A 23,619-nucleotide genomic window follows, 5' to 3' on the forward strand; every position below is an offset into this window, starting at 1 on the left:
CCACTTTTATCGTTCACTATCGTTCCACTATAGTTATCACTGTTGTATCACTATACGAGGTCGCCTCTTGTCGCGGTTATACCTGGGCTGACCACCTCCGACTCCGCCCATGGCTCCACCTACCTGCCCAGGTATAAAGGTAGTCGACTGGCTGGTATTCCTCCTTGTTGGACCCGATCACCCACGAGGGTGGGCTCTGTTATTTAGTCAATAAAAACCTTTAGTTACGTTCCTAACTCGTCGCTTTTTATTGGACGAATTGATAGGTATATCAGTAATTGATTGGAATTGCCTTTCAGACACAGGCACAACATTCCCTTTCTTTCGGTGGGCGGGCCCTTTAACTGGCTGCGCGGCCCATTCAAATTTTCACGCACGTGCGGTTTTTCCCCATATAGCATCCGGTGAGCAGCCGACGTGGGACCTCCAGACCGCTGTGCGGCTCCGTTAACGGGAACATTGCACAAGCACCACGTGCCCTCTTTCTGCCTTGAAGTTGCAGGGCTGAGAACTACCAAGGCTCCGTGGTAGAGGTTTCCACTTGAGGGGCAAGTCCAAAAGTAGGGGTCACTAAATCCAATAAGGAATTCAGGAGAAACTTCTTTACCTAGAGTGGTGAGAATGTGGCACTTGCTACCATAGGGAGTAGTTGAGTCAAATAGCATAGATGCATTTAAGCAGAAGCTAGGTAAGTAGACAAGGGAGAAAGGAATGTAAGGAAATGCTGATGGTGTTAAATTGAGGAGCAGCATAAACACTGCCATAGACGAGCTGGGCCAAATGGCTGGTTTGTGCTGTAAATTCCATGTGATTCTATCGTTCAACCTTGAGGCTCAATCACATTTTATATTTTAAAACTGGCTCCTCAAAAAGTGAGCTTGAGCAAGTTGTAACAGACAGTTGACTTTTCAGAAATAGGTTAAACATCAGCGACTTGACAAGGAATGAGGGTGTTGGTGAGAAACATCAATGAACTCGCAATTCTTGTAAATTGTATTTGTGGTTGGTTACTTGCCTCAAACAGGGGTGTTAAAAGTTTGTGACAATGGAAATTGCAAATGGCTTGCGGAAGGAATGGGCTTTAGGTTAAGTGGCTTCTTTATTGCTAGGTGGCCTCACTAGCTGGACACAAGAAATCGGAGCAGGAATAGTCCACTCGGCCCCTCGAGCCTGCTCCGCCATTCAATAAGATCATGGCTAATCTTGGGCTTAAAGCCACTTCCCAGCCTGCTCCACATAACCCTTCACTCCCTTATCTTGCAAAAATCTGTCTATCTCCACCTTAAATGTATTTAATGACCCAGCCTCCACGGCTCTCTGTGGCAGAGAATTCCACAGATTTACAACCCTCAGAGAAGAAATTCCTCATCTCAGTTCTAAAAGGGCGACCCTTTATTCTGAAACTATGCCAAGTTCTAGATTTCCCCACCGGGGGGGGGGGGGGGGGGGGTGGTGCAACATCCTCTCTGCATCTACCTTGTCAAGCCCCTATCTTATGGACCCAATTCAAAACTTCACAACACAAATCTGGTTTTAAGCCATAAGGTAATGGCAGTTTTTGTTTTTAAAGTGCACAATGAAATATTTAAACAGCTCACCCTAGCTTTACATGCATTTTCAATTTGTTCATTTTAATTCGTTCAATATTTTTTCCTATGTAACTAGCAAGAGACCAATGAAGCAATGTGCAAGGTTGTGTAGTTACTTGTAACAGCTTTTCTGCAATTTTTAATCTATAAAATGCAACACCTGCCTATTTAGTTATAAAGCTGAAAAATGCCCAGAAATGTTAAAGTGCATATTAAGCAGGCAGCATAAATCATGGCTTGTTTAATGAAACCTTCACCAAAACAAAATTGGTGCAAGTATTAAGTGCAACCAGTAAACTCGCAACACTTCACTAGAAGGTTGCTGCCATGCTGCATCCACACAATAATGGTAGCACACTATAGTTACAACAGTGCTTTTATTTAAGGCATATGGTTTCATTTAGATCGATTTGATATTTCAGCGATTTAAACAAGCATTTTACCCATCAAGATTTCAGCACAAGAGCTGTACAGTGATGGGTTAGCGATATTTCTGTTGAACTAGACCATTTAAATTCTGGGTGGCAGCTCAAGGTTATACATTTTCTATTTAAAACAAGTATGAAAATCAACCTGTACTTTTCCACTTGGGCAAATGACTCAGTGGATGGTGAAAATATTACAGCTCAGAATAACGGCAATGAAATAGGCCAATTAAAAACATTACATAATCTGCACAAATTTAGTTCTGCACTCAATTCAATCCATTTCTCAAGCTCCTTGGAGAAATGCATTGTATGGGAAGGCACTGTGCAATACAGATCAGAAAAGTTTCAGGTCTGACCTCCAGTCTGTGCAGAGATGATTCTAGCCAGGGCACCTACTCTAGATCATTAAGCAGACTCCTGCTGGAAACTACGTCTGACATCAGGTGAGGACAAGATCGAGCCTGATGACTATTTGGTTAAATCAACTGGCAACACTGTTTATCCCCACGAGGCTACCATGGACTATGAAACCATACTTCAGCAGGAGTCACTGCTTCCAGGAATGGAAGGGAGAAAATTAAATTACAGCATATGAAACAATTACAATCAATTGCATTGGAGAAAAATGACGGGAGAATTTCCGACACTGGCAGCTTAAGGTTAGTATTTGATTTTTTTTATTAGTCCAATTTTTCTTTGGCTAGAAACCATACATTACATTCATAGCATGCAACATACAAGGTACAGTGTACATGATACTGTGCAATAGTGAGTAAGCCTTGCAACGGGGTTTGAAGGCAACACTGGAGACAAGTTCTGGGGAGTGGTAGTGTTATGGTGTATGCTGCACTTGCTAAGTCAATATCTAGTGTGTTTCGGCTGTGCTGCCACACAGCAGTCAATTACCCTACTCTAGTCGGGTGCCCTCCCATGCAGTGTGCACGAAGTGTTGCCGGTGCTTCATCTAATAGCTGGAAGTAGGTCAGGAATGGAAATTGAATATTACAAAATGTCTTCTGATTTAGTCTCAGTAGCGTTTGGAATTTCTCGTTAATGATAGACTTGCAGTAGCAAAGATGTCTATGGCAATATCTCACACAAGTAACCAGCTGAGACAGACCTCATGTCAAACTGCTTTATTACATCTTAAATAACAGTACATTTTAATATAGTATCTATCTTGCATCCAGCTTTCTTGTAGTACACCAACTTCAAAATTAAATACAAAAGGCAAAAGGAAAGGAGTGAGGAAAGAGCTACAGAATTCATGGAAAGGATTGCCAGTCCAGGCCTACACACAATTACAGCACATCTGTACAGGTTTGCAGGAATAGAATGAGAAAGCCACTAATGCTAGTAAAGAGCACTTCTGTTTACAGTAAAGTATGGGTGCAGAAACTCTGCTGTTCAACTCAGCAAATTCAGAAAGCCAGAAACCTGTTCCTTAGAAAATGATTCTAACATTAAGCTTTCTACATAAAGAATTTCAATTTTTCATGTATAAACAGGATGGTTTGTTTCTTTAAGAATCATTCAAGGTGAAGATCGTTTGAACAGGCCAAGTTTGTTGTGATAGCGCTACTCCAGAAAGTGCATAGCTTTTTATTCTTCATCGGTTATGCACAGAGTAGCCATGATTACAGCTGCAATGGTTACAATTTAACAGGTGTTTCTTAAAAGAACATCTATTGACTTAATTCCATAAGCACTTTTCGCAATTCTACAGCATGCTTCTATAAGAGTAAACCCTCCCATGGCAAAAGGAAAAACAAAAAGAAACTCCCAAAAAAAATTAACTTAGAAACCTCAAGATCATTATTTTCAACATTGACTTACATCATTTGATACACACATTGACCAAATCCAAGCACAGGACATCTGCGGCTGCTAAAAGCAGGAATCTCCAGTAAGTGTGGGCACAGTGAGCCCTGCGCCACTTTACTAAGAAACCCGTCAGCTTAAAATTCATCGGGGAGTTTTAATTTTTCTACGTTACCCACAAAGGTGAAGGGGGGGAAAAAGTTACATTATTTTAAAAACAAGCGTTCATTACCAGGACTGTGTGTGCTTGGTTAGTTTAGTTCCAACACATTTCATATGCAATATTTGTGCAACAAAAGGTCCATGACACAGGACAAGACCAAAAAGAAGATAGCTCTGGGACTAATTTACAGTCATCGACAAACCAGGACGATGCTGGTCTAGGACTGCCTTGTTTTGCGGAAAATTTCATACCAGCAAATTCCTTAGCTAAAAACACAACTTAAAATTGAGATGCGTGTTGAAACAGAGCTTTCAACCCTTAACTGACAGCAAACCTTCATGGTTCTAAAATTTTAAACTACTGAGAAAATTAGCGGTTTATTCATGATTACCAAGTTTTCTTTTATAGTTACATTTTGTGGGATGATAGTGTTTTCTCAAGACAAAAACAAAATAATGGTCCCAAAAGGAATGCGCAATCTCATTTTATACCACAGAATCTTCCATTTAAAGATGCCTAACATTGTGCTCTTCATTATAGCAAAGGTTAAAAGTACATTTTGCCCTTTGAAGTTGGGGGTGTCCAAGTCAGTATCAGTGATCGGATATGCAATGTCATTGAATGTGGAATGGTCTTCCAGTCACCATGGAGTCCGTCTGCAATCTGGAAAGAAGAAAGAAAAATTGATTTGGTGAGTTTAGTACCATTACTCCTTGTTTAGGCAGAAATTGGAAATAAACACTTCCTGACTGAACTAGCATCTGTTCGCAACTTAGCAACATTCTGTGCCCGGGCACTTTCTGTTGATAAGCCAACAACTGCACATACCAGTTAGAATGTTATGATTTAAAAATTAGGTTGCTAATCCACGGTGCTACTTCATTTGTAGGTTAAGCAACTTAGTTGGCACCATATTTTTATACCCAAAACAGACCAACTACCCGCAAAAGGTTCCAATTGCAAATAGGCCGTTCCTCCAAAGAGGAGCCATTTTATTCCCGTGGGACGACCCGCAAGCAAAAAAGACCCTGTTGGGCTTCTCGTCAAATGAGCACTGCACCCCTCCCCATACCATCCCCCTCCCCCATTCCATCCCCCTCCCCCTCCCCCATTCCCTCTCTCCCCCCCCCTCAACATACCATCCCCCTCCCTCTCCCCCTCACCCCCATACCATCCCCCTCCCTCCCCTCACCCATTCCCTCCCTCCCCTCACCCATCCCATCCCTCACCCCCCCTCCCTCTCACCATACCATCCCCCTCCCTCCTCTCACCCATTCCCTCCCCCTCACCCCCCTCCCTCCCCTCACACATTCCCTCCCTCTCCCCCCCTCCCCATACCATCCCCCTCCCTCCTCTCACCCATTCCCTCCCCCTCACCCCCCCTCCCCTCACACATTCCCTCCCTCTCCCCCTCACCCCCTCCCCATACCATCCCCCTCCCTCCTCACCCATTCCCTCCCCCTCACCCTCATCCCCCCTCCCTCCCCTCACACATTCCCTCCCTCTCCCCCGCCCCCCTCAATCCCCTGTAGTTTGAAAGGTTCTGGGGAAATTATTTGTGGAATGCATCACTGGTGTGCCTTGCACTGCAGGAACTGAATTAACTGTTGAGACTGTCCAAATCATCCTGTGTGAGACACGTAACTTAGCGCTCTGCAAATATCTGGAAATTATGCCCAATTTTCAATTGTGTGGCAGCAATCACAGAAACCCCAGTGCAGATAGAGGCCATTTCGGCCCATCAAGCCTGCACCGACACACATCCCACCCGATCCCCGTAACCCCTACACCAACACATATCCCACCCTATCCCTGTAACCTCACGTATTTAATCCCCCTAACACTAAGGGTCAATTTATCATAGCCAATCAACCTAACCCGCACATCTTTGGACTGTGGGAGGAAACCGGAGCACCCGGAGAAAACCCACGCAAACACGGGGAGAATGTGCAAACTCCACACAGAAAGTCGCCCGAGGCCGGATTCGAACCCGGGTCTCTGGCGCTGTGAGGCAACAGTGCTAACCACTATGCCACCGTGCTGCCATAGTGGACAATTCCTTCACCCGAAGGACTCCCCCAGAGTTTTAAAATCGGTGGTCTGCCCTGTCAATGCCAAATCAAACACCGATATTGCTGATCTGCAGCAGCTTGACGTTAGTACACTAACCACAACTAAAGCTAACACCACAGCAAGTACCAAACTCTCACAACTGAAGATCAATTGTTGGGTATAGTACCTTGTGAACAACAAAATTATGGCCACAACAGAGAACCAGTGTGTCTAACTGCACACTTTTCTAAAAGCTTGCATACAACAGGATACCAGCAGGTGATTCCCCAATGGTCCAAAAAGGTCATGGGAGATGTGGAATGAAGGATGACACATTACTCGTGGTGTTATAACCTGCTGTACACCAATTGTTTGATTCAAAACACAAATGAATATGGTAGCCAGGTAGAAAGTGATTAAAACTATAGTACCAGAAAGCTGCAACAACTTGGTTATCCTATGCAATTTCACATTTGAAGCTTGAACTTCATCCGTTAATGCAGCAGTTAAGCCTGCGTGCATGCAAACAACTGCCATCCAAGCCAAAAAAACCTCGAGGAAACGGATCACATTTGATGTAATAAATGAAGGGCCATTCTTCAGCCACTTGATCGGTTTGCTTTATGAAAATTAGATCCAGAATATATCGGGCAACCCAGTCTGACCCAGCCCAACACACGAGGAATTACAGCACTATAGAAATCTTTTTGGAAATGGCACGGGTTTTGACCCCAGGTGGTGTAGATTTTTCATGCCAATTTGTTCCATCCCCCACCGCCCCCATCCCCCACCATCCCTGCCCCCCCCCCCCCCCCTCAACTGCTTGTCCAGAAACCTGCAAAGTTACATTGCAGGAAACAATTTCCTTTACATAAGAAATAGGAGCAGGAGTAGGCCAATCGGCCCCTCGAGCCTGCTCCGCCATTCAGTAAGATCATGGCTGATCTGATCCTAACCGCCAATCCACTATCACATGTTTGTGCACTGTGACTTGGGCAGCAGATTTTTCTCTTCACAAAGCATGAAAAATCAAGCTTCATTATTCAGAAGAAAAATGAGAATGAATCAGTATATTTCTGGACTTTTATACAATGGCACTCCTAATGTGGAGGCCAATTTGGAAGAAAATGATCACTAACAGAGGTCCACAAATGATGAACTGCTCCACCCTTCACTTGCAATAGAATTCTCTTCATAAACACAGTGATAAAGAACTGTACAAAATGTGTTCATATTCAGAACGGCTGCAAAATCAGTGCGGGATCATAAGACAATAGCTATTAAAAACACAAAACTGCCAGAGACTCATTTCAGCTTACTGTGTGATATACCTATCAATTCCTCCAATAAAAGGCGAAGAGTTACGAAGGTGACTAAAGGTTTTTATTGACTAAATAACAGAGCCCACTCTCGTGGGTGATCCGATCCAAGCAGGAGGAATACCAGCCAGTCGCTCACCTTTATACCTGGCCTGGTGGGTGGAGCCAAGGGGGAGCCGGCAGTGGTCATCCCAGGTATAGCAGTGTGGCAAGAGGCGACCTCGTACCGTGATACAATAGTGGTCAGTGATAGTTATAACGAACAGTGGTGAACAGTGCTAACTACTAACAGTGATACGATAGTGAACGTGGTTTACCACACTGTGATCTGTAAAGATACTAACTGTTTTCTTGCATTAAATGTAAAGAACTGCTTTTGCAATCAAACTGGATTTCCAGACCAAATTTGCAGAGCCTAGTGTAAGAAGCTTACAGACAACAGAAACTAGAACACAAATACGTTTGATCTTATTCATCTACAGACCATGGCTGCTCACCAAACCTACAGGTTTAGTTCCAGATCTTCAGAAAGCTATCCCATGATCCTGTTGCTACTGCCATGCCATCATCAGTAACACCCAGACAGCTCACACGGTTATCATGGCCGGCCAGAACACCTGAAATAGTAAAGGGCAAACAGTTCAATAGTACACAAATACAACCGATGCTTGGATTGTAATGGGGAAAGGGGGGGTCAATGGTATAAAACTGAAGATTATCCTTCTCCAATTATCAATTTGGATTTAGGACCAATGTGAATTATCAAATACTATGCAGTCCAGATTTAGATCTCTGCTGACTCATCTTTGGTACTTAAAAAATTAGGTGACATGTTTGCTGCCTTTACAAAAATTATGAATACTTTTAGCAAACATTTTACTGTTTGCAGTAATGATGCTAGCAGTTTGTTAAATTGCAAAGCAACACCCAAAGTAGTCCTAGGCAGAAAGACAATTTTAAATTTCCTTATCTGAAATCTACTTTGCACAGGAAATATTTTCATAATACACACAAAAAAAAAACTCAGCTGTATAATTAGAAGAAGCGTAAAGTACCAGCACGGTCGGCTTTCAGAGTATCCCAGACATTGCAGTTAAAGTCATCATAGCCAGCTAGCAGGAGACGGCCGCTCTTGGAGAATGCTACAGATGTAATGCCACAAATGATGTTATCATGGGAATACACCATCAACTCCTGATCAGCACGCAGGTCAAACAGCCTGCAGGTGGCATCATCTGAACCAGTTGCAAATGCATTTCCATTAGGGAAGAACTGAAAGACAACAGAGCACATTAAAAATGTACACGTGCACACACATTTAAATGGCAAAGAAAATATATTAACTATTCAAGGTATTCCATCTGAAAGAGATACTTGTATTGCGCATTTCTAGGCTCCCTGAACTGCTCTAGTGATGTCTATTACTGGGAGGGGCTTACCCGTGCCGTAGAGTGACCAGATTAATTTTACATGGGGTGGGCACTTTGGGATTTACCTGGCAGCTGACCGGAGACTGCTGAATTATGAAAATGCTCGAGCAGTTCAACGTGCAGCGGCACCCACCAACAGTGTTTTGCCCCTGAAGCCAGGTGACTGCAGATGACCTATTACTTTGAATGCCGAGGCTAAACCAGTGGGAAACAATATTAGTTTTCTCCTGCTTTTGCACAGCTATGAAGAAATAAAACCAAGTAATTTAAAAAGGAGCATTTGTTGGTAACCAGCACTTACAGAAGCACTATACACATGCTTGAACAAAGAGCTGCTCTCATTGTCTGAACCCCAGAATAAATTACTGTAATTTGATATAGTACATCTTCTTTTACAGAAAGTTAAACATTCCAATACACGGTGAACAGTCTGATACTTTATCTTTGCTACGCCTAGGAACTTTTTTGATCAAATCTAACCTTACAACATATATCAATTTGACACGAGAAGCTGCAAAGCCGTGTAGTTATTTTAAACTCCAAATACATTCTCAAACCTTATTTTTGTGCCATTTATTTACTTTGAAAATATGAACGTGGACTAAATAGAACGTAAAAAGATGGTTACATGGGTATTTTACCCAGCCAGGACAAGGCTCTCAGCCATTGTTTTATTGGTTCTGGCTGACTAATGATTAAAACAGACAGTCGTACCTCAGTCACACTTAAATAAACCCACAGAAGGAAAAGCTAAACTTACACAAATGGCATTTATGTCAGACTCATGTCCAGTGAAAGTCTGTCGGCACATGCCTTCTCGAATGTCCCAAAGTTTGCCTGAGGCATCACAGGCACCAGAGATAAAAAGCCTTGTATCAGGGGCAAGAGAAAGGCTCATGACATCACCAGTGTGGCCAGTGAATGTAGTTGTTTGCTGCCCGGTTTCAATGTCCCAAAGAGCACTGATGATGGAAAATATGTAAAATTAAGTAAGTTAGATGCAAAAGAACACTTCAAACGACACCATAAATGTACAATACACAAGTAACCTTTAAGATAGTATTTCAACAATCTCAGCCTCCAATATAATATTTCATTTGAGAAATCTAACATTCCAAATTGCGTTTAAATTGGCGTAAAACTTTAACCGGAGCGATGTTCTGGGGACGGCCAGACTGAGGAGGCTTGTCACAAAGCAGAATCACGTAAATGTTTCAATTCTGCAACACGATTAAACACCACATGGAAATATAAAGCCGCCAAGTATATCCTCCTGATTTCACCCATTTGCTTGAAGACATTAATTAGATTTTTATATAAAACCGCTACAAGCCAAAGTCAACTTATTTACTGCATCCTATCATTTGGTTCCATGCTCATGGCTGACGGGCTATTTCAATCTTCCGCAAATAGATGGGCTAAGCAAGCAAGATATAACTCACTTCTTCTGTAATCATGAAACAACTTCTAATATTTGAACTAAGACTGGTATTCAGCCTGGTAGCGGCGGCTTACTGTGAATTATTTATCCCATATGCTATGTTTAATTTGTAACTATGTCCTCATTTTACATCCATCCAATTTCTTATGACCTTAAAAAGCTCGGATGAAACGTTTTTGCTTTCTTTCTCCCGAATCTCTTCCCAGTAATTTAGCTTGCCTTTCCTTCCTGTTCTTTAAGGACACAATCTTTGGCGACCTTTTCAAAGTAGACTAAATGCGCATGGCATAGAAAAGATGAAATATTCAACATCTTGCCTCGCTTGCATTCAGTACCCTGAATACTGCATGAAAATAAGTTGCTCACTTGACAATGCACTTCAAAGCATACTTAAAAAACATGAATCGCTTTATCCATCCAGTCTGCTAGTATTGCCCATGTGGTTCCAACACTCACCAGGTGGTGTCGCCTGAACTGGTTATAATTTGATTATCATCCAGGAAGCGACAACAGGACAGGTAACCTGTAATCAAGAATAGTTTTAAAAAAATCATTAAAGCTGCATGGCTATACAAAAACAAATTCTGTATTCATCTTTAATAATCCTCCTTCTGTAGTCTAATCAAATAGTTATAAAATACAGTTAACGACATTCATGCAGCAATATGCTGGGTGAGGAGAAAGTTCTTCACTCAGAGGGTGGTGAACCTGTGGAATTCTCCACCACAGAAGGCTGTGGAGGCCAAGTCACTGAATATATAGGAGATAGATAGATTTCTAGACACTAAAGGCATCAAGGGGTACGGGGAGAGCGCGGGAATATGGTATTGAGAAAGAGGATCAGCCATGATCATATTGAATGGCGGAGCAGGCTCGAAGGGCCGAATGGCTGACTCCTGCTCCTATTTTTCTATGTTTCTATTTTATTCATTTCCTTCTCTCAAGTTATCAACCTCTTGCTGCAGTATGGTTCCATGGACAGCACATGTCCTTCTGTAACTTACCCAAATGGGCACTGTTTATGGGACAGCCTAGACATCTGGCAAGCTATTCCACCTTGTGGGAATCACAGTTAAGCCCAATCGGGTCTTCACTCATGGCCACACATGGATTCCCTGCAGGATCCACAGCTGATTTTCCCCTCTAACTCCGGGCTTTGAGGAAAATAATATCCACATTGCTATATGGCGGAGATCAGCTAACTTGGTAAGAATCAAGGATTGAACCTAGGACTTTCCTGTATGGCTCAGGTACTCAATGTGGCATCAAAGGAGCATAATGCTCCTTATCTTACCTCAATACACAATTCTGGAAATAGCAGTGTGAATTTTTTCCCCACTTTTATAGCGCTTACTTACTACAAGTTCAACCTCCACATAGAAGATGGCACCTCCCAAGCCTGCAACCTCCACCACCTAAAAAGGACAAGGGCAGCAGGCACGTGGGAACAACATCACCTGCAAGTCCCCCTCCAAGTCACACACCAAGGAATTCTGTCTGTCTTTGAAGAAAGTTTGAACAGTGTGTTGAACTGCACAAAAGGTTTTAGGAACCATCATCAAATAATCTGTAGTTTCCTCAGTACTTTCTGAACATAGGAGCAGTAGGCCACACGGCCCCTCGAGCCCGCTCCGCCACACGGCCCCTCGAGCCCGCTCCGCCACACGGCCCCTCGAGCCCGCTCCGCCACACGGCCCCTCGAGCCCGCTCCGCCATTCAATAAGATTATGGCTGAACTTCGACCTCAACTCCACTTTCCCACCTTATCCCCATATCCCTCGACTCCCTTAAGTGTCCAAAAATCTATTGATCTCTGTCTTGAATTCCAAAGATTCACAACCCTGAGTGAAAAAATGTTTCCCCATCTCAGTCCTAAATGGCGACCCCTTTTCCTGAGACGATGACCCCTCATTCTCGACTCTCCAGCCAGGGGAAACGAGCCTCCTAAATGGTTCCATTTGGATTCTTTCATTCAGTGAATGGGGAACTGACAGTTCTTCCCATTGGGCTACAAGAGAAAATTGTACACCGAGCCAAGTAACTGCGGAGAAGAATACTTCACGCAGCAAATTTGACTCGTACTTCCAGACCAACTGTGGTGGGCTATTGTAGTACCTGGTTATCTAACAGCAGGATTTAGGCAATAGCAGTTCTAAACTGGACAGCAAATTTGTAAATTCAGTTGACCCAATAGGTCTAATGAGAGCAGCTTCATTTGGGGGGTGCTTTGTAATACAAGTATGTACGTCAGTTATCCAATTACACCGATTCATTCTCTGGAAGGACAGGTACTACAATTTGCATGGTGATTGCCCATAATTTGCTTGCATGCAAAAAGTCGCATGGCTGTATTTGTAGGTTTCACACAAAGAAATCATGCAAAATTAGTAGGCAAATGTTGTGGACATTGGTCACCTGAAAGCACTCATCACATTCAATGCTGGATCCTGTCACCAACTGGAAATGCAGCTGAAGCATTGATAACTTCAGATGATCATAACGTCACTGAAAATAAGTCTTACAAAGACTTTTACAGGGCATCTGCCAAGATTTGTAAACACAATCAAGTATAAAACACTAGGTGACAAAAGAACTTTATCAAGTGGACACAGACCAAGTTAGGGCTGATGGTACTGATGGGTTTATAAAGAAAGCTACTGTAGTTCAGGATGGGACCTCTCAGACAAAATGGGGAAGAGAATTTGACCAAGATGGCTCTGCAGTGCACAAAACTCTTAAAGCAATTATGTCTGCCCCACCGAGAGTATATATTTGCATGTACAAATGAACATTGTTAAATGCTAGTCACACTGCAGCATGTTTTAGCAAAAGATCAGCATGAACATGTTGCCATTTTATCATTTGTGAAGGCAAGCTTGAATAATCTTTGGATTCTTGCAGAACCTAGAACTATTTTTACCTAAATTACAATCATAACAAAAGCTAATCACTTTTTGCAGGGTTTTGCAATATGAGAAATTCCACTATAAAATCAGAGCACAATCTGAATTTTAAACATTTCAGATTTCCAATTACATTATAATTTGTACTACAAAATAATAAAAATTAATTACTGCCTTGTACTCAGTCTGTGACATAAGAAGGTTATTAGTATGACAAATATGTATCACCCCTCATCATTGGGCAAGGCACAGCCTTGTGCAGGGTCATAAAGGTCCATTAAAATTAATACAAACACCAACTTAGTAGTGTCTTTATTATATGAATATAGCCACAACCTTCAGTAAGGTTTTACAAAGGAAATCTTACTTTGTAAATCAAGCCAATCATAATTGGAGCATAAAAACTGTGACTGGATAGAAAATTGTATGGCTAACAGATGTAATAACAGAAAACACTGGAAAGACAAAGCACGTACATCAGCCTCTGTAAAGAGAATGCCAGGTTGTTGTGTGAAGACTAGAACTCATCAGTAACATTAGGCTGTCTTTTCCAATTCTGACTGACATGCCTTTCTAATGCTTTTACTTCATATATCCAGTTTTACTTTCAAGATATGCACAACTACCAAACGTCTTACAACTTCTTTGGAAGTAGCTTGAAGTTTACCAAAGCTTTTTTGTTATGAAAATACGGAAATTTATAATACTAGCAAGAAACTGTAAATAGCATCGTAGAAACACAACATCTGCACTGTGCCCCCACCCCCCAGAAATGGAAAATGAGGGAAGGTTTTGATCAGACTGCCTACCTGTATGCCCAGCCAGCTCACGACTCACACGGACATTTCCTTCACGGGTTTTCAGGTTATAAATGGAACAGATGTTATCCAAACCACCACAAGCAACATAGTTCCCAGAAGGAGCATACGCACAGGTCATGACCCAGGAAGACCGCAGAGGAATGGCATGAACCTATTGCTCAGACACAAAGAACAAAATGAAATAGTGCCCGATTTCTACTGTATGTTTTTTAAAATAATTTTTCCCTCCAAATCAATTTTAAAAATTCACCTTATTACTTAGCAATGTGATCACAAAATTATGAATTTCCTTTATTTCTTTAAATTGAATTTCCACCATTTACCTTCGTGTTTACACGGCCTTGGTTTCACAATGCAGTATTATAAAGGGTAACTGCATAAACAAAGACTTCAACTCAAGAATCAAATTCTTCCACTGATACTTGGCTGAACATCAAAATTTGCACAATTCAAGAAATGTATGACAGGTGTGGTAGCACTTTCAGTAGAATATTTTCAATACCAGACGAGATACTGCATTGCTGTCACTCCAAGACTTCACAAGTTCAAGGAAACCAACTAAACAAAAAAATCAAACACTCAAACATGTGAAAATAAACCCCCCCTCACCAGCTGCATTGAATCTATCTTTAATCCTTCATGCCACCAATCTACAGAATTAAAATCGGCATATTTCTTCCTTCTGGAGCACAATATAGATTAGTTATTAATTTCTTAATTTAAATGAATGTTCTGAAACTTCCCATTTTATTACCACAGGATTGCTTGTGATAACACATTTAAACTCTTAAGCCTGAACAAACGTGTTGGATGAACACACCAATTCCCCTGAAGCCAGTGCAGAAGATGTCAAAAGCAGTTTTCAGAAGACATCAATTGAGCAGTCTCAATCTAGTTCCTCGTGGGCAGGGCACGCGGCACAAGACTGCCTCAAAATGCAAGGAGTGAATGTGTAGGAAAATGAAACAAACACCACTGGAGCAAACTAGCGTGCCCTTTGGAGTTTGTGGTTGAGGCTGTTGGGACAGCGTTACTTGGCATCACGAATATTATATATTACCTGTTAATGCACCATTGATTCACCAGCACTGAGCGGTGGGAGCTCAAGAATTTTTTTTAAGTTAGATTAAACTGAACCTATTGGAAAAAAGTGTAGTTAATTTATGATACTGACCCCAAACAAGTATTCCATTCCCTTGCATTAACATTGTTCACTGTGACAAGCACAAAATTTAAATATTAAAAAGTGGTGCACACACCCATAGAGTGCAAGAAAATGTCACTAGGTCAAAAGATCCCGATTAGTTCAAAAGCAGTTTAACAAAAAAAAAATTGCATGAACTAATCAGAAACCACCACTGTCCACTTAGTTACTGCCCCAGAAACTTCCACTGTATCCTCCAACTCCCCAGGAGCAAAATCACAAGAGATCCATAATTCATACAATTTATAGTGGCAAACAGGAGCGGAACCAAAATGAGGAGACTTAGTTTCCACCTGAAACTGTAAGCTTCGAGAAACCAGGACAAATGAAACCCACTTTTCTCAGGAGATTCAGTTTAAGCCAACTTTTTAAAAAAAGTCACACGTAATAATCTGAATGGCAGTTGGAGGGGTGGGTGAGGGTCTGGAGGGGAAGGCGGATGAGAGTGGGGCTTGTGGTAGCCTTTTATGCCAATGCAGCTTTCTCTCTTCTCCAACAGGAAAGGGGACAGCACCAGAGACGAGGGAACCATTTACAACATCAGCTAGCATAGAGGCTAGGAAGGGAAGTTGGATGGTCAGCTGTTTAGTGGCAATAGTGGGAGGGAGCAGGAGGTGTGTCTCATGGATAAGGTGAGCTTGCAGAGTGCATGAGGGGAGATGGAGAGGCTAGAGAAATGTGTGGGTTTAGGGCTGGGAGAGTCTGGTTGAGGGGGCGGGGGTGGAGAAAGGTTTGGCTTGTTGGGCAAGGGGAAAGCAGCAGAAACTCGCTGACTTTAAGGTAGAGCTGTCACTGTACAACTTTCAAAAATACGTCGGCAGTGAAAATGATGGGTTTGGTGTTTCTCCCATCTGAAAGTGTTGAGTTTTTGTAATGCCTTTTAATAACATTTAGTATGGTCATATTTTTGCTGCACTATAGCAACAAATTCTTATTGAGTGCGAAGTCCAGGGTTTTAAAAGATGAAATAGTTAATGGACTTATTACAAATACTTTAAAGTTACTCTAGTTTAAGAATACAGACATATTAGTGACTTATAACACAAGACATAATAGCTGTTTGAGAGAATTGCCACATATAGCTTGTCAATGTTATGTTTGTTAACTCAGTTTCAAATATAGTGAGTATGGCATCATCATCCTGTACTATAGATGAACCGGCCTCTGAAAACTGCTGCAGTGCAGCACCGCCACACAAAAGATTTCTATCTGACTGTATGCCAACACCATTGTGCAGTCAGCAAATAGATACTGAACGTTTCAATACTTCTATGCACCTTCTGAAAACACTATACATACAACCACTGATAAAGTTCAAGCCTGCAGCTGTTTACATGTACAATTAAAAAAATATAAAAAATATTCCATCAAAATCTTTAAACTTTCTTTCACCACGTTTCATTTTAATTAAATTGGAGAAATTCCACCAAAACTCATCTCTGCTAGGGTATTTAATGCGTTATTTAAGTCCTAGAAAACACACTTTTGAGGGAATGCCCAAGCAGAAAGTTATGGCTCGGATTTATAATTACTTTCACCCAATATTTTCTCCTTTCTCGAAGGCAGTGACTCCTACTCTATAGGTGTCAAGAGCCATTCCATACCCCAGACAAATGACCATTTGTGTAACTGAAGGCAGTGGTCATCAGCAGCTTTGTTGACCACGGAGGACATAACTGAGCCTGGTCCAGTCACAACCTGACATTCAGAGGGCTATCAGGAGTGGGAACCATGGCTGACTTTTCCCCTTCCTAAACTAGGGCTACAGGTCAGTTTAGTGCATACACATTGGGATTAAACCTAGGACCCTTCATGTTTGCATGGTTTAGTTATACACCAGGTGATGCTTTAACCCACAGAACTACTAGAGGCAATTTTACAAATTTTAAGGTTGTATAAGTACTGTGATCCATGCGGTCAAATACTGCAGCTAAACAAAATTAGTGGCCAAGGTTTTCAAGGTGTTGTGGGTATATTTTGAATGCTTGTTTGTAGTGTTAAGTGTAGCTATGGAAACTTTTGAGCCAAATTCAGTTCCAAAATTCAGACTGCACTCACCTTGTTTGTGGTGTAGCTATCCCAGATGATCAATTTCCCATCCTGGGAGGCACTGACTAGCAGTCTATAGGGAGAAAAACAAAAATACAGCTGACACCACTTTCAGAATTATCTGGAACAAGTCCAAACAGTTCAAAAGTGATCTTTAAATTCTAAAATATATTCAAGTACTTTTACACTTCTTGTATATACCCTATAAACAAGTTTACAAGACAGTTTTCGGAAATTACTACCCACAGGTGTATGCTGCACATGACAAATATAAGCAGCGTATTCCCCAAAACATTTGATTACCACGCAGTTAAACACAGGACACAGGACAAATCACAAGGTTCATATCTGCTTTTACTTCACTCAGATTAAAGCTCTCTCAAAATGACTGCACTCAAGATTTTCTCAGTCATATGCGTTAAACAAGTCCAGTGAAATACTAAAATGATTTAAAACTGCATTTCTTGAAAAAACATCAATGTGCCAAAAGTCAGTGGTAGCAGTACTTTGCCTTTATTATTTCAGATGTAATTTTGGCATTTCAGATTCCATGTAGAAAGTGCACACTGGGTTTCTGCATTGCTCAACACCAAACTTTTCTAAAAACACGTTATTATAAAGGCTCTTCTTACTCATCTTTTACTTAAAAGATTTCATATTAATTGACTGAGCTTAATGTTTTGAGAGAAACATTACACTACACTTTAGGCACATAAATTGTACCTGTTTTATATACTAATATACTTCGTGCAATCAGCCAGCTTCAACTTGGTGCGTTATTGCACTTGGCACTCAGGTGGCAGTGCAATTATAGAAATTAAGGCAAATGTCATTGAACAGTACTAAGCAGAATTACATTTTCTAATGTCATCATAATACAGACAAAACAGTGAAGAATTTAACATTTTTTCACATTATCATAACAGTAAATGATTCTCGTGACAGGCGCAGCTATACACACCTGGGATCTTCCCATGTGCGTCATTAATTATCAAGGGTTTAATAACTTGGCGCAAAAACAATGACAGGCTGCAACACTGTGAAATCTAAATGATGAAAAACTAATTCTGCTTTGTGTATGCTTTTGCATTTTCTTAGTTAACTGACATCCATTTTAGAATGGGACCAAACAAGGGCTAAAGCTGAAATACACAGTGATAGTTCTTGGCGCTTTTCCTTATAGCTGTTTATTTTAATCCCATTTTACTTACGAAAACTTTGATAAGTCACATTAACCTAATCGTTATGCAATTTAGCTTTCTGCATAATGTTGCTACTGTTAAGGGGCAATTATTCTACCAAATTTAATCTTCAAATACAATGCATCAAATTAGGGTGCTTCTTTAAAATCTATATTCATTCAGTAATTAGGATCTTTTATTATAAAATGTATGAGATTTAAATCCACAGTGGAGTGGCCGATACCTATCAAATTTAATGCCCCATTCCATAAATATAAAACACTTGATTTACAAAAAGTACTTTGTGTGTCATGTGTTATTTTCATGAAACATAGCCATAAACAGCAGCTGGAAGAATTGATAAACAGCAAGCCAGCTGACTGCAAGTGCAGGAGGACTCTGTCGAGTAACTGCTTCGCTAACATATAAGCAATGGAATGTTTACTAAAACTGGTGTTCCAAAAAGCAAGCTTGAGTAGTGACCATTTTGGAAACAATAAATACATCTCTTACGGAGTTATATGCAACTGCTAAGTGGATGGCCATAGAATAAATATCTAAACTATATTAATGCAAAACATGGTGAATGAACAAAGGGAACATTTTATTTTGCTTGTTTGCTACTACAATATTACAAAGTTGCAGAAATGCTGGGTCATACTGCTCATCTACAGATGAACAAGCCATTCCTTGATGGGCTCTAGGGTGTACGTGCATCTGAACACATAGCAGTTAGATTTCCCTAATGGTCTAATCCACACCTGCTTCAGTTTAATTAGCTGGAGTTTTGGTTTGTGTATTTATGCATCTGTATTTCCAAAATCTGTATGCTTTAACCCTTCTTTACATGAAGCATTATCTTGTGTTGAAAATGAAAATCCTTCCAATGTCAGAATATGAAAGACTTAAAATATAATTTCTATGCATCTATTATGTTGCATTAATATTAAACCTTTTGTTGGCATTAGTTTTTGTTCCTTTTGTTGTCTTATTTCAGCAAATCTGGTTTGACTGAATACTGGTACGGATTGCTGAAATGTGCACAAGTATGAAAGCAGCCAAACAAGTTTCTCATGAAAAATAATTACATTGCGATTGATCTTATGAAGCAACGGTATATTCCAGTCAGTGCTGAGCTTGTAATGCTTACATACTTAAAATTTTAGTGGCAATCAGCATCACATAAATGCGGACGTTGCATACATGAATAATAGGACAAAGCTGTCCGCAGGGCACATTTGAATGTTATTAGGTTAAAGTCAACCCCCCACCCAGAATAGATCCAGTGCTAAGTAACTAGAAATATGGTCCCCTATTAGATCACTTACTTCAAACTTTGGTAGCAAGTGCACTGTATTAAAAACACTATACGGTTAACATTTCATAAGAATGTTTTCACAGAATATCACTCAATTGTTTATGTTGCGCGTTGGTCTCTCTCCAGAGTCATTAGGTAATGAAAACAGGCCTTTTGGGGATATAAGCAGCAAACAAAATTCCATTTAAAATGGCGCTGTGCCAATGACTAGATTGCCTGTACCCTCAAAAATAAAAAAAAATATCTAATGAACTTATTTGATCCCATGCTACTGCTCTACAGTCACTATCCATTTGAATCAATGCTAACACTTAGAAAACAAGAGAACTAATGATGTACACACCTGGAGTCAGTACCCCAGTGCATTGCATAAATTTTAGCAAGGTGGCCTCGTAGTGTTCGCCTAGTACGCATCTGAATTCGACCCACGGGATCAATGTTAGCTGTGATCTACAAAGAAGGGAAAAAGAAAAAGTGACTTGCATCATATCAATTATTTCACAAGAATTTTAGAAACTACCACAATAACCAAAAATCTGAAAACGTCCAGTTATTGAAAGATTTTTTCAGTAGCTAAATCAACAAGCTTGACTGTATTTATGAAACTGAACATTTTGAGAAAGTAAACAAGTTAATGAATCAAATGTGAGACTGGTCCACAGTCAGGTTCTTTTCTGAGTAAGGATGATTGAAAGACAATGACGAGAAGCTCTGATGGACTCCCGAACATTCTCCTGAGACCAGGCACTCCTCCCCAGTGAATTGCAGGACCCCACTGCTATCCAAGCTGAGATCAGTTAACTCCAGAGAACAGGGATTGAAACAAAGGTCATCCTGGTTTGTGTTTTAGTACTAGGCAGAAAGTTTTTAAAAAGTGGGAAAATAACAGAGTATAGAGGAGATTTACCAGGATGTTGCCGGGACTGGGGAATTCTAGCGATGAGGAAAGATTGGATCGGCTGGGGTTGTTTTCTTTGGAACAGAGGAGGCTGAGGGGAGACTTGATTGAGGTGTATAAAATTATGAGGGGCCTAGATAGAGTGGATAGGAAGGACCTATTTCCCTTAGCAGAGAGGTCAATAACCAGGGGGAATAGCTTTAAAGTAATTGGTCGGAGGATTAGAGGGGAGTTGAGGAGAACTTTTTTCACCCAGAGGGTGGTGGGGGTCTGGAACTCACTGCCTGAAAGGGTGGTAGAGGCAGAGACCCTCATCACATTTAAAAAGTACTTGGATATGCGCTTGAAGTGCTGTAACCTACAGGGCTACGGAGCAAGAGCTGGAAAGTGGGATTGGGCTGGAGAGCTCTTTGTCGGCCGGCACGGACATGATGGGCCGAATGGCCTCCTTCTGTGCTGTAAATTTCTATGACTCTCTAAGTTACTTGACACGAAAAATGAAAGATTCAGGAAACATTAAAAACCTGAGGGTGAAAATATAAGAAACAAATGAACTGTAAAAAGCTTGGAACCCAAAAAGCTGATTCTGAAACATAAAGGGAGTGGGAGATTTACGCAGGGGTTGGCAGTTAAAGATGTCACAAGTCACAACCAAGTCCACTCAGTGATTTATCTTTTCTGTAAGGCAAGTCCAGTGTCTGTGGTTAAGTAGGCTAGATGGACTGAAGGTCATTTCCTGTCTGAAACTAACTAAGTTACGACATGTGTGGTAATTTAAATCATCTTAGAATTTTAAGGACAGAAGTTAGATTAAATGCTCCCCATTCTTTGCCAAACCCTCACCTCAATGTACAACAAACATTATGCTACTCTATACAACTTTGATGCAACCTTTAAATTAGACCGTAACACAAATTATAGATTTAAGTTTGCTTATATAAAAATCCTATAGACCAGTTCTAACATTATGCATCCTGGGCCTAAGTGGTGGCAGATGGCAAATACAAACCATGTTAGCTCTCTGTTATACTGCCGTTGACTTATATACTGCAAGATGAAAAGAAAAACTAAGTTAACTGCAACTATTTCTGAAGACATCATTTTTTTTGCCTGAATCTTCCTGCCACATTACAGAACGTATAGGATGAAAATTAAAATCCAACGGTAGAAATGGAAAGAAAAAGAGCTCATCGACTGAATGTTGAAACAAGTGAATCTAGCCATCTTTGGAGTTTTTGCTGGCTTGTACATTGTGTGAATTTCTGGGCCAACAATTCAAGAAAATAAAAGATTAAAAAAGAGGAAATACAAACATTTCACTGGCCATGATATCTATCTGGATAACTCTGCAGTATAAATCACAGAAATCCATTCAAAACCATGCTATATTTATAGAATCAGAGAATTCACTGCACAAGAGATGTAGTTTGGGCCATTACAGCGGTGTTAGCGGGGGATAAAATGGCTCCAATCCACTTTCCCTTTTTAAAATACGTATTCAACTTTCCTTTAAATGTTAGTCATTGCCTCAATTGTCACTTTTGACAAGACTTATTCTAATAACCAAGAAAAAATCTCCCAATATCCCCCTTTCATTACTCTGGGGATAATCTTGTTTTATGAATCCTCAACCAGTGGAAACAGTATTTCATTAATTACTTTCTCAGAACAGCAATTTTATAAACTATTCGATCCCTCCCCCTTAAGCTTCTCTGTTTCCAATTAAAATTGCCCCAATTGGTTTTATTTTCTTCATAACTATGACCTTTAATTCCTGGTATAATTAGTGAACTCCTCCCATGACTAATATCATTCCTCTAATGGGATGCCCAGAACTGCAAACAGCCACAGGCTAACCAATGGCTTCTACAATTTATCAACCGCTTGCGTATAAATTCCCCAGATTTAAAACCCAGAATCCCATTTGCTTTTCTGTGCCCTGTTCTACCTGTACTGCCACTTTTAAAGTTGTATCTGCACTTTGACAGGTCTACAGATAATATTTATTCTCTACTCTTAAGAATCCTCCTATTTAGGGCATATTTCCTTTCACTGTTCTTTGCTCCCTGCCCCCCCCCCCCCCAAAATGTACTGTCGCATTTCTCTTTACTGAACTGCATTGGCCACATGCCTATTTCACCAACCTGTTTATGTCCTCCTGCAGTTCCCGGAATTCTTCCTCACAGTTTGCAATGCTCCCTAGTTTGATAGCACCCAGCAAACCAATGTTATTCCTCCTCTGTCTACATCCAAATCATCTATATAAACAGCGACAGTTGGACAGGGTCGCAGGACAGATCTCCGAGGCACACCACTAAGCATGCTGTCAATGTTAAAAATGCATTTACTCCTATTTTCTGCCCTTCAACCATTTGCTACTGCTGCAGCTACATTCTCTTCAATACCCCGTGCTTTAATTTTTGCAGGTTTCTTCCACGTCATCTTATCAAATGCCTTTTGAAAATCCACATATACAACATCCACTGCATTGCCTTTATCAATTCATACTCCAATTTCCTCAACAACAAAAAATATCAATTAAGTTAGCCAAACACAACCCTCCCTTTACAAATGTACGCTGCTGGCCTGACTAGCCCGTATCTTTTTAAGTGTTCACTAATTTATGTACTCTAGTTTAACCACAACTCACTAACGAAAGTATCATTTTGTAGGTATCCTTTCCCTTTCTTGAACAGGTACACATTTTCTGAAGCTTTTAAAATAAATTACTTAAAATATCAAAAGATGGACAAGCTTGCAAAGAATCTAATGATCCAAGTATGAATCAGTAACTATATCCTTACCTGGGCCAGAGTGGCATCTGCACATGCTTTCCTGGCATCCTGAAAAGGAAAAACAGACAACAAATCATAATGCACAAGCGTATTGCAATGCAAGTCCATCCAGAAATAGATGAATAGCCCATATAGCATTAATGCAATTCTAACTATCTATCCCTTGCAAAACCCTTTCAATTAGCCAATTTTGATCTTTTTAAATTT

The 23,619-nt window shown here is 40.7% G+C and overlaps 1 protein-coding gene across 5 annotated transcripts in view; it reads right to left on the bottom strand.

Moving 5' to 3' along the window:
- Positions 1 to 3,138: 3,138 nt before the first annotated feature.
- The window catches only part of LOC147100905 (guanine nucleotide-binding protein G(I)/G(S)/G(T) subunit beta-1), an 80,703-nt gene continuing 60,222 nt past the window's right edge, over positions 3,139 to 23,619 (bottom strand). For 4 of the 5 annotated variants that reach the window (XM_085967501.1, XM_085967499.1, XM_085967500.1 and 1 more), the window contains exons 3-11: positions 23,422 to 23,460; positions 20,063 to 20,169; positions 17,230 to 17,293; positions 13,956 to 14,118; positions 10,700 to 10,766; positions 9,563 to 9,764; positions 8,428 to 8,644; positions 7,879 to 7,989; positions 3,139 to 4,664 (exon numbers count right to left, since the gene is read on the bottom strand). In XM_085967501.1, the coding sequence (XP_085823627.1) occupies positions 7,883 to 7,989; positions 8,428 to 8,644; positions 9,563 to 9,764; positions 10,700 to 10,766; positions 13,956 to 14,118; positions 17,230 to 17,293; positions 20,063 to 20,169; positions 23,422 to 23,460 (966 nt within the window). In that variant the 3' untranslated portion in view covers positions 3,139 to 4,664; positions 7,879 to 7,882. Of the gene's footprint in view, positions 4,665 to 7,869; positions 7,990 to 8,427; positions 8,645 to 9,562; positions 9,765 to 10,699; positions 10,767 to 13,955; positions 14,119 to 17,229; positions 17,294 to 20,062; positions 20,170 to 23,421; positions 23,461 to 23,619 lie in introns of those variants that run through there. The other variant, XM_085967497.1, reaches the window with a different exon arrangement.

This window comes from Somniosus microcephalus, chromosome 25 (genome assembly GCF_052327205.1).
Source record: "Somniosus microcephalus isolate GS21.2 chromosome 25, FLI_Smic_1.0, whole genome shotgun sequence".
NCBI classification, from domain to species: domain Eukaryota; kingdom Metazoa; phylum Chordata; class Chondrichthyes; order Squaliformes; family Somniosidae; genus Somniosus; species Somniosus microcephalus.